Genomic DNA, 16,810 nt, shown 5'->3' on the forward strand with positions numbered 1-16,810 from the left:
CACTGAGAAGGCAGATAGATTCCTGGTTAGATTCCTTACCCAGAAAACAGCAGACATTTTACCCAAAATAAACAAAAAAAAAAAGAAAAAAAAAATCTTTCCAAACCAGCTAAATAAATACATAACTTAAAATTATTTAGCTGCTGCTTGCTCCTCATATTCAGTCTTGACCCAGCCACTTTAACGGACGTGAGGAACTGACAGAAGCCACGTTCACTAGCAAACCTTTTATTTTTTTATTAGAGATAAAAACAGCAAAGTCCCACATAGCATAACCTACAGGATGCGAGATGGGTGGACGAGCTTTGGTTATTTACAGGAGCCATAGCGAAAGGATGTCCCCAGCCTCGTTGCCCCGCTGCAAAAGGCAGTTTCTCTGTGGAAGGGACAGCAGGTCAGTGGCAGAGGGCAATGGTTTCCATGTTAAGGAAGCGGACGTGCATCTTGGTCTCAATGTCGATCCCCTGCCAGATCTGGAATGGACGCAGCCACATTAAAGGGTGTCCCCACTGCTGCCTGGCTCCGGTCCCCAACCACCTCCCACCTCTTGCCCTCCCCCACTACCAAGTGAGATGTTCTGGGCAGGTGAGGACCAGAAGGCTGCGTTTCAAGACTGAGCTAAGCAAGGAAGAAACACTCCCATCTGTCTTTTTGCTGGTTAATTTGGCTCTGACATTTGGATTCTTTCTGGGATTGTCACAGCAAGTTATTATTAAGTACTGAATCCAAGCTCTTAGCTCATCTCACCCACCACTTCAGGCTTTGAGAGTTTCATGCACATTACATAACTCCCTTAAACCCCCTTTCCATTGGTACAATGTGGGGACCACCCCACCTCCATGCTGCCCACTTCACAGAATGTTGTGGGGGGCTCAGATGGAATCATCCTCACCATGGAAGCATCTGGACGCTGTTAGGGGCTGTGCAACTGTAAGGTTTCATCAAGCCATCATCGTTAATTAAAAGACCACAGACATTTGGTCTTTATAGAATCCCAGGGATAAGAGATTACCTGTGTTCTAGACAGACAGACTTATGCCCAGGAAAGGTAACTCTACTCAAAGATCACGTCCATGGCCACGTGCCCAGTATTGGTACTGTCATTACAGTCCACCCTGGCCAGGGCCCTGATGGACACTGGGGCCAAAAGACTGTCTACCCACACTAAAAAGCCCCACTGCTTCCACGAATGTGCTCTTTTTTGTCAGCTCCTTGGCGACTCAGTGCCCATGGGGCCACAGATGGAGAGACTGTGGGGGACACAAACAGGAATGGAGGGACATGGTAGGCAGGTGACTTCCCACTGTCTCCCTGCTTATGCAAGAACTTTAAACTCTCAGCACCTCCAGGGACAGCCACGAGGCTGGAAATGGGGAATGTAAAAGCCCCATGGGCACCCAGGTGACAGGGAGGCCACTGTCCCACTGCCTGCAGTCTTGCAGGTGCTTCCCAGTGTCTTGCACCTGTTCAGGGTGCTGTAGAGGACACACAGAACACAGATCTGGTTCTAGTGGAGGGGCTCTGACCCTTGTTGGGTGGACGCAATGTTCTCAGGGACATACCTGGACACCCAGGGTGGTTTCTGCTAAATGTCAGGTGGTAACTGGGTCGCCAAGGGTACTGGAAGGGATCGGGGAGGGGCCAGCTGGTTAGAAAAGTCCCCCATGGGTACAGGGATGGGCTTGGGAGCACCAGGGGCATGGTGAAGACCAACCTTTAGGGTAAGGTGGTTGGTTTCTGAGGCAAAAAAGAAATTTGTCCTGTCTTCTGGCTTAAAGCAGCAATCCCTGCCCCCCAGTCCTCCCTCGCCTCCTCCAGTCTTCTAACTCCTCATTCTGTTGTTGTCTTGCTGGAGCATCACTTTCCTGTGTGAGCAGGCCCCCTGTGCACAGCACAAATCCTGATGACAGGCCAGGTCGGTGGTGCAGACTCGGAAGACAGCCCAGCTGGACTACACAGCCTCAGCTCCATAGGGCTCAGACCCCTTGGTGCCACCCAGGCCAGATGGAACCTGGACACTGCATGGCTGGACCATGACCCCACTTGGCTCTGTTCTCCCCTGAACTCATCTTCCTCAACTCCCAGAAAGGCTTGGGGACACCATCATCAGGATGCTATGGCTAAAGTACCAGGCAGAGAGGTGGGCTCTCCTCCTTGCCACAGAGTTTTTGACTATCAAAATGGCGAGGAATGGGTCTTATTTCCCAGCCTCAGAGCATGTTTGTAACAGCAAAGGCCCTGCACCAGCCTAAACACCCACTGCAGGGCTGCAGGATCCCTCACAGGAGGATGGACGAGTGGGCAGCCATGTAAAAATAACATCCCAAATCACAGCAAGGAAGCAAGGGCTGACCTGTGTGCAGGCTGCTCCCACGTGCGCTCCTGAGAAACACCGCTGCTTGTGCAGGCAGAGGGTTCCCAGGATCCCTATTCTGTCAAGAGGGACTGCTTTTGAGAAGGGTCACCAGGGTCCCAGGCGGGAAAGAAATTTCTCATCGTATACCCTCTGTACTGCTTACGTTGTATTGACCATGTGTGAATATTACCCTTTCGAAACAAATAAGTAAAACTAGTGTAAATTGTTTTCAAGGCCATGCCCAGGCTTGGCCCCACTGTACTGAGATGCCAGTCACTCAGTACCCTGTCGTTTGCCCCTGCAGGTCAAGGGACAGTCTCCTCCTGACCAGTGGGTGCCATGAGATCTTCAAGGCTCCCTCTGAAGTCCCCACCAAGGCCACCAGGCCCAGGTCACTCCCTCTCCTCCCAGACACCCACCTTCAGGAAGTCATCAAAGGTGATCCCCTCGTAGACCTGATCAGGCTCCTGAGGATGAGAGAACATGGTGGAGTGAGCCCCGGCGTCCTTGCCCAGCTTCTGCCAGGAGACGTTCTCCCTCCCTCCCCTTCTTCCCCCCCCCCCCGAACGCAAATTGTTGGGGCTATTTAGGCAGAAACACAAGAGAAGAGAGGGATTGTTCTGGATTGTCTGCCTCCAGCACAAGGCCCGTCAACTTGAACCCCCAACGTCCTCACTCACCAGCTGGAGGCTGGGATGGGAGGCTGGGCACAGCAAGCTCAGCGCAGCACTCCCCACCCTCTGCTGAGACCCCCAGGGAGGATCCAGGGGACAGAAGCACTGGCTCTTCCCCGCACAGCCCCCCTCTCTGCCAATCCTCCTCACTGCCAGTCTCCAGCAGCCCGGCCACTAAGACACCTCCTGCCACTCTGAGTCCTGCCACATCATGCCCTGCATTGATAAGAACTATTCTGGGCTAACAGAATCTCACAGACCACTGGGGAAAGGGGAAAGGGAACAACGGGCTGGCCTGTGTGGCCCATACCCTGTGACCCGTGAGTCACAATGATAATGTCTGGCCACCAGGGAGGTGGGGCTGTGGTGTGGCTGCGAGGTAGCCTCTGCTTTGCCCAGGAGCCTCTTCCCTGCACATTTGCCAGCACTAGTCTCCATTTGCGTCCTTCCTGCTCTGGGGACACCACGAAAAATTCGTGGGGCTCCTGCCCTTCTCACTGCTACTCTCAGGACCGTACAACCAAGTCTTCAAAAACCTCACCCTGCAGCACCCTTTGTGACAGTGAAAGCCAGCAGATGTCCCAAGTGTCCATCAATAGAAGGCCAGCTACGTAAATCTTGGTCATCCACAATATTGATTACCAAGCAGCCATTAAGAAGGGGTCGATCTATACATGCTGACATGGAAAAGGCTCCGAGATATGTGCACAGTGGGAAAAGAAACAAAAAATCCGACAAGGAGCAGAAAATGTCTGCAGATCCTATGCATGTCTGGAAACATTTTTGCAGACTGCTTACCAGGCCACTGCTGTCTGCCCTGTGGATGTGGGGGATCAGCACAGAGAAGAGGAAAAGCCACGCCAGTTCAATTCCATTTTGTGCAAATCAAAAATAAAAGACGTTTCAGCCAACAAGGGACTGCATATGTGACAGTGGCTGGAGCCATAAGCTACACCGCGTAGCCTAGGTGCGTGTTACGATCCACTATCCAGGTGTGTGTAAGTGTGCCCTGTGATGCTCACGCATGATGACATCGCCTAACAGTGCATTTCTCAGAACGTAGCTCAACATATCCCGTCGTTAAGCGGCACCTGCGTGTACATGTATATGTTGGTGTATGGGGGGAAAAGGCCCACCAAGGGCATCTCCCTCTCGAGTAGAGGACTGTGGGCAGCAAGGGAGAAGGGCGGGGAGGGACTCGCAGCTCTCTGTGAACCTCTGACATCCTGGACAACATGCGTTTTGGAAAACAGCAGTGGGCTCTCCCTGCGTGCCTGCTGTGTGCCAGGTGCATCCTGAGCACTTTCCAATTGCTCCTAACATTTGATAGTGCCTGATGCCAGCCTCCCCACAGCCTGGGTGTGGGCTCTGCTCGTACTCCCGTTTTGCTGATGAGGGTGCAGAGGGCACAGAGGCGTGGCTGCTTGTCAGCTGGGAGTAGCCGAGCTCACTCCGTGTCACCCAGGGCTGTTTCTGGAGGCAGGAATTTGCACATTTTTGGTTTCTTCTTTACAGTTAAACAAAAAATTTTATAAAAACCACCAGCTCTCCGCTGGCCTGGGACAGCCCCGTCCCTGAGGGCTCCTTTCTCCCTCTCTTCCCACCCATGGACACGGAAAGAAGTGGCTGCCCTCCCCGTGCTGGACCACCCCAGCTTCCCAGGCTGGCCAAGGCGGGATAATTATAGACAAGGCCCCACTGGCCAGAGACCAGGGCTGGAGGGTGGGTGCACAGTGCCAGGAGAGAGGACATAAGGGGTCGGGAGAGGAGAAACACCCTAGGGTGCCACCCCAGCAAAGCAAGCCGCCAGGTCGCTTCCACTGAGCGTGGCCTCTAGAGAACGCACTCTGAAAAGAAATCAGTGCCCCAGTCAATAACTGGTGTTGGAAGTCCATTAAAGCAGGGAGGATGGATCCTGATGGAGGGTTTGTCTCTGGCAGGTGGCATGGACAGAAATGTTAAGCGTCCTCAGAGGCCAGATGGTACTGAACCGATGGTGCTCGCCCCTAAGCTCAGGCTGTGCACACAGCTCGGTCTGGTCAACGTTTACTCCAGAAAGCATGTAAAGAGCACACGAATATCTGTAAGTAAAGAGAAACGTGTGCATCGTGTGTCACGGCTGCCTTCCTGGCTCCATGGGCCTGTCTCGGCTGGGTTGGGGCCTGTGGGCAGTGGGACCCACACCCAGGAAGCCAGGCCTCAGCCCGAGATTCCTCGCCTTCTGAGGCGGCTTGGATTTTATGCAGATCAGTAGCTGCCAGCTGCCAACAATTTTACTACAGCAAATTAAGAAAACGGTTGCCAATTGAAACTCGACTGGGACAGGGAGCAATTTAAGGAAGGAGAGTGTAATTAAATCAAATGGGAATTTGGCTCGACAAGCCAGCGGGGGATCCCTAGTCCCCCCACTGAGGTCACAAGCCCTTTCCCACAGTGGTTAATTTGCTGAGTGGGGTGGTTTTGGAAAAGCCAGAAGCCTCCCCCTGGGCCCGAGAAGGAGACAGGTAAAATGTACAGGCCAGGAAGATTACCAGAGCCCCCTGTCCGTGGGGGCAGGCGCGGGCCTGGCCATGGCCTCGAAGCCCCAATGACAGGATTGGGGCACACAGTAGGACCCGACATGAAAACGCCTCTCCACTGTGGGCTGTGGGGAACACAAAGCCACCAAGTTGTCTAGAGACGCAGCCATTTTAATAGATGCAAAGAGATGAGACCGTCAGTGGGACCAGCCAAACCCCACAGGGAGCAAAATCCATGGAGATGGTCACCTGCCTGCCTGAGTGGTCCCCAGGTGCTTAAACCCACTGAGTGAGGCGCTGGTAGGCTGTGCCCCACACTACAAGGAGCCCACCCAGCATGGGAACCATCGCGACTCCACAGAATTCTTTACACTCTCTGAGCCTCGGTTTCCCCACCAGTAAAACGAGGCTAAAAAATTTCCGAAGCAATGTACTTGTGAAGATCAAGCCCCCTCGGGCCAAGCCCGTGGCGCACTCGGGAGAGTGCAGTGCTGGGAGGGCAGCAGTGCTCCCGCGGCAGTTTCGGATCCTATATAGGGATGACCAATGCGCTCACAGCGCTCACTGGCTGAGCGCAGTGCGGCCAGTCTCAAAAAGGACAAAAAAAAAAAAAAAAAAAGAAAGATCAAGCCCCCTCTTCTGGCTCATTTGCACGCTGGCCCCCACCACAGCTCCCCGGCTTGATCCCAGACCAGGTCTCCTCAGCCCCAAAGAGAGCTCCACAAATCGCCTGAGTCATTCGTTAACAAATAAATGAATTAAAGCGAGCCTGTACCAACCACTGAGCAGGCCTGTGCCAAGTGCTGCCCGTGAGTGCCCAACGGAGGCCAGGGAGGCTACATAGTGGGATCTCCTGGACCGCCAGCCTGGGGCCTTGAGATCTGCGCTTCCCTGGTTCACATGGCTCTCCAGGGTTTGGGACCTACAGTCTCCCGGGAATGGGAAAAGCCGGGAGAGGTTTCTGAGCTCTGCTTCCAGCCAGGCTCTGGTTAGACTGGCGAGCCCCTGCCCCAAGGCCTTCCACAAACACAGACCATAACCAGAGAGGTGCAGATTGGGGGTTTCTGGCTCCCCAGCCCACCCCTACCCCCAGGTTGCTCACCATCTGCCCCACACACATGCTGGCTGCCTCCATCATGGCCCCGTCAGCAATGGAGCGCGCCGACTCCTTCTCAATGTGTGGGTTTCCTGAGAGCAGCTCCTCTACCACCTGCCAGGTGGGGCAGAGACAAATGGTCACTTTGGGCTCCCATCGAGGTCACAGGGCAGGGGAGGCACCAGGAACTCAGGACAGGGCAGAGAAGCATACTTTACATTTCGATATTCTTCCAGGGTGATGCGGCCATCGCTGTCCGAGTCATACATGTGGAACAGAACTGGGGGCAGCAGGGGAGAGAGAGGGGCTCAGTCAAGGGAGCCCCAGGTCCTCCTGTTCCACTGGGCTTCCTCACTCTGAAATCTCCAAATGGAGCAAAAGAAACCATGATTGGTGTCCTCAGTGCCAAAGCCATAGGGTAAAGGGAATAACTAACTGTAGGGCCAGACTGGCCACTTCATGGTAGGTAACCTTGGGCAAGTGACCTAACTTCTCTGAGCCTCAGTTTACCCATCTGTAAAATGGGAACAAGAGTGTCTACCTCATGGTCTTAGAAGGGCTGGGTGAGCTAGAGCTGGTGGAGTTAGCATTGCCTGGTACACTGTGAAGGTAGATAATGCAACATAAGCATCATTAACACGGGGCCACATGGCTACTATTTCAAAATATCATTCCTGACAGACCCAAGACGGTGCAATCATTTTAGCCCTGTGGCAGGTCATGGACCACAGTGCCTGCATCCTGGCTCCTGGCTGATCTGAGCTGACCACCAAAGGGTAGGCAGGGGCATTAGCGTCTCCTCTGGCTTGTAACTCTGACATGGCATCCCACAGCCCAGCAGACGTGAGGAGCCCACAGGGAGGTGAACTACCCCCGCCTCCGCCAGCTCTGCCTCAGGGAGCCTCGCCCTGTCCTCTGCACTGGCACTTATCAGTGCAAAGTCCTTCACAAATGTCTCCTCCTCTAATCCCTGCCCAACCCCATGGGATCAGGGCTGCCTGTTAATGCTCACAGAAGTTAAGATACTTGCCCACAGCCACGCCACTAAGAGACAGGAAACCAGGGGTTTGTACCCAAGTCCATCCAATTCCACGGCCCCCGAGACCCCCAACCTGGCCCTTGGAGCAAATAGGCAGCTGGAGGAATGCCAGGCGCCCGCCTGGTCCAGAGCGCCATAGGAGGGCCTCAGGACACCCAACCCCGGCAGTTCCCATCAGCCCCCACGTGCACATTCCAGAGCTAAACATAGCTAAGCCCCCATGTTGACATTTCCCTGATGAGGAGGCTGAGCCTTGGGGTGAGGCAGACAGGGACGTCAGGAGTCATGGGAAAGTCCACAGAGAACAAAGGAGATGTGACTAAGGCCACATCTTGGGACCCCATGCTACTGCTGGCCAAGATCACAACTAACCACACTTGGAGCCAGGACACGGTGGAGGCTGAGCCAAGGAACTACCACAGCACAGCCCGTGCAGGAGAGAGCAGAGGGACCAGCTTCAGGGGGCAGCACCCGCGTGCAGAGGGCTCTGTCCCTGTGATCTTACCGAGTCCTCAGAACCACAGCGTGTTCATACTGAGCACAGCCAATTTCCAGTTCAAGATCATATGGCCGCAAAGTGTAAGGGGCGGAATCGAGGCCCAGGTCCGTCGGAACCAAGGACCTTGTCCTTCCACATCCACCCCACAACCCCCTTCTAGCCCTAGAAAGCCACAAACTGCTGAGAAATGATGACGAGGCTGCTGAGGTGCAACTCAGGAGAGAGAAACACTGGGACACGGGCTGGTGACCCCTCAGCTCCCTCCTGCTGCAGGGACGCCCCACCTTCCAAGGACTTGTGGAGCCACAGCCCAGGCCCGTGTGGGCTGGCGGGGCTCAGAGGCACGCACATCTCAGCTTCTCTTTCCGGGACAGCTCCACCTGCTCCTCGTCCAGGGTGGTATCAATGGGCCGGAAGTAGGACATGATGGTCAGGAAATCCTCGAAGTCGATCTCGTCGGCCAGGCCGCTGGGTCCCTTGCGCAGGTTCCTGAGGCAGCAATGAGGGGGATGTTGGAAATAAACTGAAAACTGGATCTTATCCTTCTGCTACGGACAGCTTACAAAAACTCAGCCCTTCTGGGCACACGCTTCTCCCATGATGGCTGTTCTTGCCTTGGGTTCTGTTTCCCAAGAACCTGCTCCGCGGGGACATTAGGGGCCCCCAGAAGCTTAAAGCCCAGCCCCCACCCTGCCCTCACAGAGCTCACCCTCTGGGCGGTTCGGGGGAGACAGACAACTGCACAGCTATTGATGAGGGCTCAGGCAGAGGAATGCGTGGGTGTATTATGGCACACACAGGTGGGCACTCATTATGGGGAAACTGAGGCACCAAGCAATTCAATAACTTACCCAAGGAACATCTCCTGATCATTTCCTTTAACTCAGTGTCTGCAAACTATAGCCCACAAGCCTAATCCAGCCTGTTGCTGCCTGTTTTTGTACAACCCACGTACTAAGAAGGGTTTTTACATTTTTTAATGGTTGAAAAAAAGATTTCGGGGGGAAAAAAAAGTGTTTTACGACCAGTGAAAACTATATGATATTCACATTTCAGTGTCCGTTAATAAAATTTTATTGGAATACAGCCATGCCCATTCATTTACACATTGTCTACGGCTGCTTTTGTGCCACAACAGCAGAGTTGAGTAGTTGCAACAGAGACCATGAGGCCATGTGGGACCGCAGGCAAAGTCTAAAATATTACTCTCCCACCCTTTTTTCTGGGGGGGGAAAAAAAAAAGCTTACGAACCCCTGATCTCTATCAGTGGTTCAAAATTTTAGTACAGTGATCAGCTGCAGGCAGGTCTGGGTAATTTGTTTACAACCAAAGTGCAAAGTCTGCCAACGATCGAAAGTTTTTAATACATTAATGCAGGCTCAAAGTAGTCCCTGTCAATGTGCTTTTTGGAGGGGACAAGAAAGTGCTCTGTTCCAGGTGGGGCTCAGGGATGTAAGTAATGCTGGGTCCACCCCATGCCCAGCAGAGTGCCTTGCACACAGTGGGTGCTCAGAGATGTGCAGGAGCACACTAACAAGCTGTCCGGCGTGGGTCCTGACAGAGAAAAACAGTAGTTGATAAAATGGCTTGGAGATGACCCTAAACACAAGCTCCTGACCCACTGTCACCAAACGCTTATCAGTATCTGACTTCACCCACGAGAGTCTGATGGCTGCTGGGGCGGGTTGCCATCTGGCTGGCAGGCTGAGGGTGCCCCAGCTTCTCACCATGGGCCTTGAAAAGGGACAGTTCTCCAGCAGGCCCAGGACGGCTAACAGCTCATGGCTAGTGTTTGGATAATTTACTTGGGTTCTACCTGGGGGCCCGTGAAGTGTCTGCCACACTTTCCAGATCTTTCTATTCCCAATTTTCTCTTCTAGGAGATTTTCTAGAAAGAGGTGGATCAGAAGCCTGGATTAGGGAAGGTGGATCATAAAACTACAAATCTGAAAGATGAGGCAAGGAAATCCTCCCCCAGACTCAGGAAGCCCAGTCTCGAAAAGTATTCAGTCTCCTGTTAACTCTTCTATCTTACAAAGCTTCCCGCTGCTCTTCCCGACAGACTGCTTAACAATCTCAAAGTTCTTGCTGTTGGGCATAGACCAGATTTACAGGGCATAAAAATAGCCCCTCGTCTTACTGGGCTCCAGGGCACTTTTCGCTGTGGTTGGCTCACACATCCTTCCCAAGCAGTTTAGGCTGCAGCAGGAGGGATGAAGATTAGCACCAGGCAAAGTGTGAAAGGCCCCAGAAGGCAGGGCATGTGTCCTTCCTGAGAAGGTCAAGACACAAGAAGCTTCAGCACCTGGAGCAAGACCCACCTGCAACCCAGGCCAAGAGCACGGCAGCTTCGTTCTTCTTGCAAAGACGCCTGATCTAGAGCAGTACTTTTGCCCCGCTAACTTTCTGATCATCCTGTAAGGAGTGGAGCCCCTGAAGGTGGGTCGAACCCTGCTCAAAATGCCCCCCATGACCAGCTTCTCAGTTCACAGTCCTGTACCAAAGTGTCTTAAAAACAAAGGTTAGGCTATTTCTTGAAAAGAAAATTCCGTTTCCAGCCCCTCCTCTGAAATGCTCCCTCGCCCCCGTCTTGGAATGTACAGGAAGTGACTGAAGCCCTTCTCCAGTAGTCACAGCTCCCAGCTGCGGCCTCTGAGTTGTTCTGGGTCCAGGATAGGGCGAGCCCTCTCCTTAACTTCCCTCCTCAGTCACTTCTGGGCCACTTGTGAAGTCACTGGCACCTCCCATTCTCCCCACCTGGTTTCTCTAAGCAGCTTCTGGAGGATGAGGTCCCAGGACCTACAGGGGAGGCTCTGACTACCTCACCCCTGGCCACTGCCCTCCACTTCCTGCTAGGCCCAAGAGGTCCCTGGACATCTTCCCATGCTGGCTCCATAAAGCAGGCCCACCGTGAGCTGCCCTCAGCCCCAGACCCGGGAGTCCCCATGGCTCCCCCGTGCCCCCCTCATATCCAGTCAGTCACCAGCTTCCCTCCTCCCATCTCTGGGATCCTTCCTCTTCTATCCTGGCCCCGCAGCTGCCTGGTCCAGCCGCCACCATCCCCTGCACTCCACATGCAGCCATAATGAGCGTTGCAAAACACAAACCAGAGCCTGTTAACCCCCATGCTCAACACCCTTCTGAAGAGCCACCACCCCACCCCCCAACTCTCTGGGAAACCCCTAAGCCCTACTCGGTCTTCCAGGCCCCAGAGGACCAGTCCCAGCCACCCGCTCCAGCCCAGCCCCTGCCACCCCTTCCTGCCTCTCTCCCCTCAGGGTCCCTGCAGGCTTGTCCCTGCCTTGGGTCCTCCTCAGACACAGGTACTTGTTTCAATGCCCGCCTTCTGGACACTCAACATTCCCTATGGACTGATGTCCCTTCCTCTATCGTTCAGGGAGCATCACACCTGTGCCAGCCCTCCCATGACTCTGTCCTAACTTCAGACTCTCCAAGTAGGGAGAAGGCTGCTACCTCCAACTACCCAAAGTCTGGCAGCTGCAGGCTCAGGGCGTGCCCCCTCGTCCTCTGACCAGAGGGAGGTACCAGCTCAGCCCCTTCTCCCACACCCTGTCCCCTCAACAGAGGCAGCCGGCAAGCAAGCCACTCATGGAGAACAGCCCAGCAGACACCAGAATTCTACCCTAAGCACGAAAAACACAACTCCTGGATCTGTCTAGGATCTCAAGGCAGACAGACCCGAGTTGGAACCCAGCCCCCATCAGGATACAGAATGTTCTCATCCACCCAGAAGTGCCCTTGTGCACCTGTCCAGTCTGACCGCACTCCCTCCCAGTCCTGGCAAGGCCCGAGCTCCAGGCTGGCTCACGCGGCCCCTGGGGAAGCAGGTTCACCAGTATCATTACCGTCACTGTTATCCTAAGCCTCAGATTCCCTAGGGCTGTTGCGAGACGTGGGTCCTGCTCCTACTCCAGCTCTGCTCCACAGAGGGCTGGGTCCCCAATGCTGACCTGGCGTCCGCCCCTGGCTGCCCGGCAGCCCCCCAACCAGCTCTGGCTCACTCGGGCCCTGGCTTCTGAGCACTGCCCACCCCAGCACTGCCCACCTCTGAGATACCTCAGGCAAAAGCAGGATTGATAGGGAGGTGGCAGGCTGGCTGGTTAGCTCAGTTGGTTATAGTGTAGCTGATACCACCAAGGTCCAGGGTTCCATCCCTGCACCAGCCAGCCACCCAGAGAAAAGGACGTGGGTGGAGGCACTGAATTCCACTCCTGTCTTTGCCACTGACTATGTGACTTCACACAAATCACTTGAGCTCCACAGACCTTCACTGGCAAGTGTGACTTGTTAAGATTCGTCTGGTGCCAGATCTCTCACCTCTACCTCCAGATCCAACCCTTCCTCACTATCTCCTCCCAAGGATCTCAAATGTGTGCACTTCTTCCCACCTCCACTTGGCAGCTCTGGCCCAAGCCTGGGCGACCGGAATTCATGATATGTCCTTTGCTTCTGTCCCCCATTTCCGCCCCTACAACCCACTGGCAGCCAGAGCAACATCTACAAAGTACAAACCTGGTTCACCTCCAACATCCTCAACTTGAAACCCATCAGTGCCTCCAACTCCACTCCTAGGCTACAGTCAAGACCCCTCCTGATGGTCTACAGGTGCTGCACAACATAGCCTTGCCTTCCCCACACCTGTCCCCATGCCCAGCCTCTCTGTGCTCCAGCCAGGCCTCCCCCCTCTGCCACTCATGCTTCCCAAGCTCCATGTGCCACAGGGCCTTTGCACATGCAGTTCTGTTCCCCTGGAGCACCTTCTCTCCCTGCTTTGCCTGCTTAATCTTGGTCACTCCCTCCTTAGGCCTCACCCTCAGGACCTGGAAGAAGGCCTCTGCATCTTTTGGGGCAGCCTGAGTATCCCCCACCCCAACACCAGCAGTCACAGTCCCAGGTGAGGCCCAGCATCTTGCCCAGGGTCCCACAGCCCTAACAGAACCAGAGCTGAGTGGAACATGCTTGCACAACTCAAAACCATCAAGAAGTCCCCATCAGTCTAATTGTCACAACAGGCCTGTCCCCTTCCTTCCTCTTTCTGCCTATCCTCCCTGTTTCTCAGCATTTCTGCAGACATGGGGACACCAGAGCAGACAGACTGACTGGCCATGGTGTGTCTGTCCACAGAGCCTGGCAGCCTGGGTAGGGCATACCCACCCTCACCCCCTCCACGGAACCTCAGACACTGAGTCTCCATCCCGGTCACCTGAGTCTTTCAACTTAAACAACAATGGACATTTGGGGGCATGAGCTCTGGGACGCTGGCCAAGGTGCATATTTCTTTTTTTTTTTTTTTTGTCTTTTTTGTGACCGGTAAGGGAATCGCGATCTGAACCCGCGGCGGGACCATCGCTGCACTCCCAGCGCTGCACTCTCCCGAGTGCGCCACAGGGCCGGCCCTAGGTGCATATTTCTCTGTAAGCCCCCAGAGCTCTAACATACATCATCTCAGTGCACCCTCATGGCAACCCTGTGAGGCAGGTGCTATTATTATCTCCATGTTATGGACAGGGAAACTGAGGCAGTCCCCAACATGGCCCCAATGATCCCTGCCTCCTGGTAGTCATGCCCCTGTGTTGTCCTCTCACCAACTGTGGGGTGACCTAGTAACTCACTTCTAAAAGTGATGGGATATCACTTCTGAGATACAGCTACAAAAAGATGGTGACTACCACACCTTGGGCCCCCACCCTTCTACTCAGTTGTCCCACTCTGAAGGAAGCCAGCTGCCATGCTGTGATTAGCCCTGCAGGGAGGCCCATGAGATACCTGAGCACAGAAGCAGAGCCTCCCCCAGTTGAACCTTGGGATAAGACCTCAGCTCCAGCTGACACCTTGGTTGAAGCTTATGAGAGACCCTGAGCCCAAGACCCCAGCTAATTTGCACCTGGATTCCTGAACTACAGAAATGGTGATAATGTTTATTGTTTTAAACTGCTAAGTTTTGGAATAATTTGTTATGCAGCCACAGATAACTAATACTGAAGCCTAGAGAGCTCTAGTGAGCAGCCCAAGGTCACCCAGCTATGAATCCAGAACTGTCTGACCCCAAACATGTGCTCATAACCCCTACCTGACACCATCCCCTCTTATCTGCATTTAATTAAAGGGCTGTTCTGAGCACATGTGCACCATAAGAAGTTACAAAACACAAAGTTGCCTGCTACCAGGACAGTTCAGGGAAAAGAGCCCACCTGTTGTCGAAAAAGGCACGGATGATTTTGGATCGGATCGGGTTGAGCTCCAGATCAGGGACATTGTTGAAGTTCTCCTTGCTGCTTTCCAAAGAGAAACACCAGGAAAAGAGTAAGAAAAGACAGCTGGTGTCAGATGGCATCACATATCAAGTTGTATTTTCATCCCTAATAAGCCCCACAAGAACAGTTCAGAGTTAAGAGACAGAGCTGAAATATACCTCATTTATCTGTCTCCTCCTCTAACCTGTAGACTGGGCAGGAGGATTTGGGAGCTCGAGGTATTTTTGAGAATCCAGGAGATGTACTGGGCATTTGTTTCTAAAACAGAGACATGGGATTTGTATCCCGTTCTGGGGGTCAGAGTGTGTCTGAGGCCCATCCCCCAACCCCAGGCAAGGAAACCCTGGTTTGGCTGTTCTGGATTCAGGGCAGTAGTCTGCTGGCTTGGCGCTTTGCAAAAGAGTCTGGCAGGTCCTCAAAAGGTTCAAGGCAGAGTTACCACACGACCCAGCAATACCACTCCTGTGTATATTACCCAAGAAAACTGAAAACCTATGAATGAACTGCATAGCAGCATTAGTCATAACAGCCACAGAGTAGAAACAACCCAAATGTTTGTCAACTGATGCATGGATAAGTGAAATGTGGTATATCCATACAGTGGAATATTACTTGGCCATAAAAAGAAATGAAGTACTGAAACATGCCACAATATGGATGAACCTTGAAACATTAAGTGAAGTAAAAAAGCAGCCAGATACAAAAGGCCACGTATTGTATGATGTCATTTACACGAAATGTCCAGGATAGACAGATACACAGAGACACAAAGTAAGTAGAGTAGCAGTTGCAGGGGTGGGAGGGTGGGGGAGATGGCTAATGGGTGTATTTCTTTTTGAGGTATTCTAGAATTGACTACATATTTTAAATGGGGGCTGTATAATATGAGAATTACATCTCCAGAAAGCTGTTAAAAATTTTCCTTACTATAAAGAACAAAAAGTGCCGACACCAGCCTGAGCAGCAGGATGATGGCTAATGACCCCTAGGGGTGGTGACCAGGAGGGAGCATGGGGGCTGGGAATGTTCTGCTCTGGATCTGGGCACAGGACCAGGGGTGGACTTGTGACACTCCTTCCCTCTGCGACACGTGCTTTTCTCTACACACGTCATACCCCCGCTGCACTAGAAGAGCATGGCTGTCCTCCCCTTTCTCCTCCTTAGCAGGAGGCAACCACAGGAGGAAACAGAACAGACAGACCAGAGTCCTCTAGCTGGGAACGAGGCAAGGTTACCAGGGGAGATGATCAAATTCTATGAAATCACAAAAGGACAATAACAGCACAGCTCGTATTACTGCACAAATGACTTGGCCTGTGCAATCTCATTTATTCATGCACCACCCTGACAGCTCCTATTATCCCTGACATATCAGGCTCCACACAGAGAGGTTTGGCGACCTGCTAAGGCTGGCCCAGCCGGGGTGTGGGGGTGTCAAACCTGGGCAGGGCAGAGCCAAGCTCCTACCCCCAACACTGTTGCCCTACTCTCCTTGGCTGAACAGGATCCGTTCCCCAAAGTCCAGATCCCTGATGGATGAAGGGACCACATGGAGTTGGAGAGGAGATTTAAGAGAAAGGAAAAGCAGCCAGCTGCTATGTGGCTAGTTAGTATGTGAGACCCCAAACCCTTTCTGGTTTTCATTGGCCAGTGGTGGGGGAGGGGGGTTGTGAATCTTGGCTACTGCTAACCTCCATTTTCTCATCTGTGAAGTGGGCACACTAATGCTTACTGAGGGGTGAAGGGCACAACCTCTGGACTCAGCCTTGAGTTCTACCCTGCTCTGCCACCCGGGACAAGTGACCTCGCCTCTCTCAGCCTGTTTGCTCCTCTGGAAACTGGAACTTCACAGAGTTGTTGTACAGCTCCATGAGATAAAACCTGTAACATGCTTATCACAGTGCCCTGAGAACAGTGCGTGCTCCACAGAAGACAGCTCTTGGGCCATGGGACGAGGCAGATGCCCAAACTGCTGGGAACTGAGCAGGGGCATAATATCCCCAGATCCTGGCCTCATGACCTCTGCAGGCCTGTGTAGATGTCTTCGAACCCCAGCTGCCTTTGCTCTTTCTCTCCATAGGGACCTGCTAGACCCTCCCCCTCACCATGGCCACCTTACTCTCGGGGCCTCAGTTTCCTCATCTGCAAGATGGGCACATATTTAACCCTTTCTGTATCAAAGGCGGTAGTGCAGAGTCCAGCACACAGGGTAGGCGGGCTGCTGACCCAGCCTCTGCCCCCTACTGGGCATGAGGTCTTGGGTGAGCCACAGCACATCTTTTTTTTTTTTTTTTTTTTTTTTTTTTTTGTGTCCGGCAACGGATCGCAACCCCCAGTGTCCCCCCCGTACC

The 16,810-nt window shown here is 53.3% G+C and overlaps 1 protein-coding gene across 2 annotated transcripts in view; it reads right to left on the reverse strand.

Moving 5' to 3' along the window:
• Nucleotides 1–212: 212 nt before the first annotated feature.
• TESC (tescalcin) overlaps nt 213–16,810 on the reverse strand; it is a 48,187-nt gene continuing 31,589 nt past the window's right edge. Inside the window, exons 3-8 of one of the 2 annotated variants that reach the window (XM_008566167.1) lie at nt 14,397–14,477; nt 8,533–8,672; nt 6,864–6,925; nt 6,652–6,759; nt 2,776–2,823; nt 216–473 (exon numbers count right to left, since the gene is read on the reverse strand). In XM_008566167.1, coding sequence (XP_008564389.1) covers nt 396–473; nt 2,776–2,823; nt 6,652–6,759; nt 6,864–6,925; nt 8,533–8,672; nt 14,397–14,477 — 517 coding nt within the window. In that variant the 3' untranslated portion in view covers nt 216–395. Of the gene's footprint in view, nt 474–2,775; nt 2,824–6,651; nt 6,760–6,863; nt 6,926–8,532; nt 8,673–14,396; nt 14,478–16,810 lie in introns of both variants that reach the window. The other variant, XM_008566168.1, reaches the window with a different exon arrangement.

This window comes from Galeopterus variegatus, unplaced genomic scaffold (genome assembly GCF_000696425.1).
Source record: "Galeopterus variegatus unplaced genomic scaffold, G_variegatus-3.0.2 Scaffold227, whole genome shotgun sequence".
NCBI lineage: Eukaryota > Metazoa > Chordata > Mammalia > Dermoptera > Cynocephalidae > Galeopterus > Galeopterus variegatus.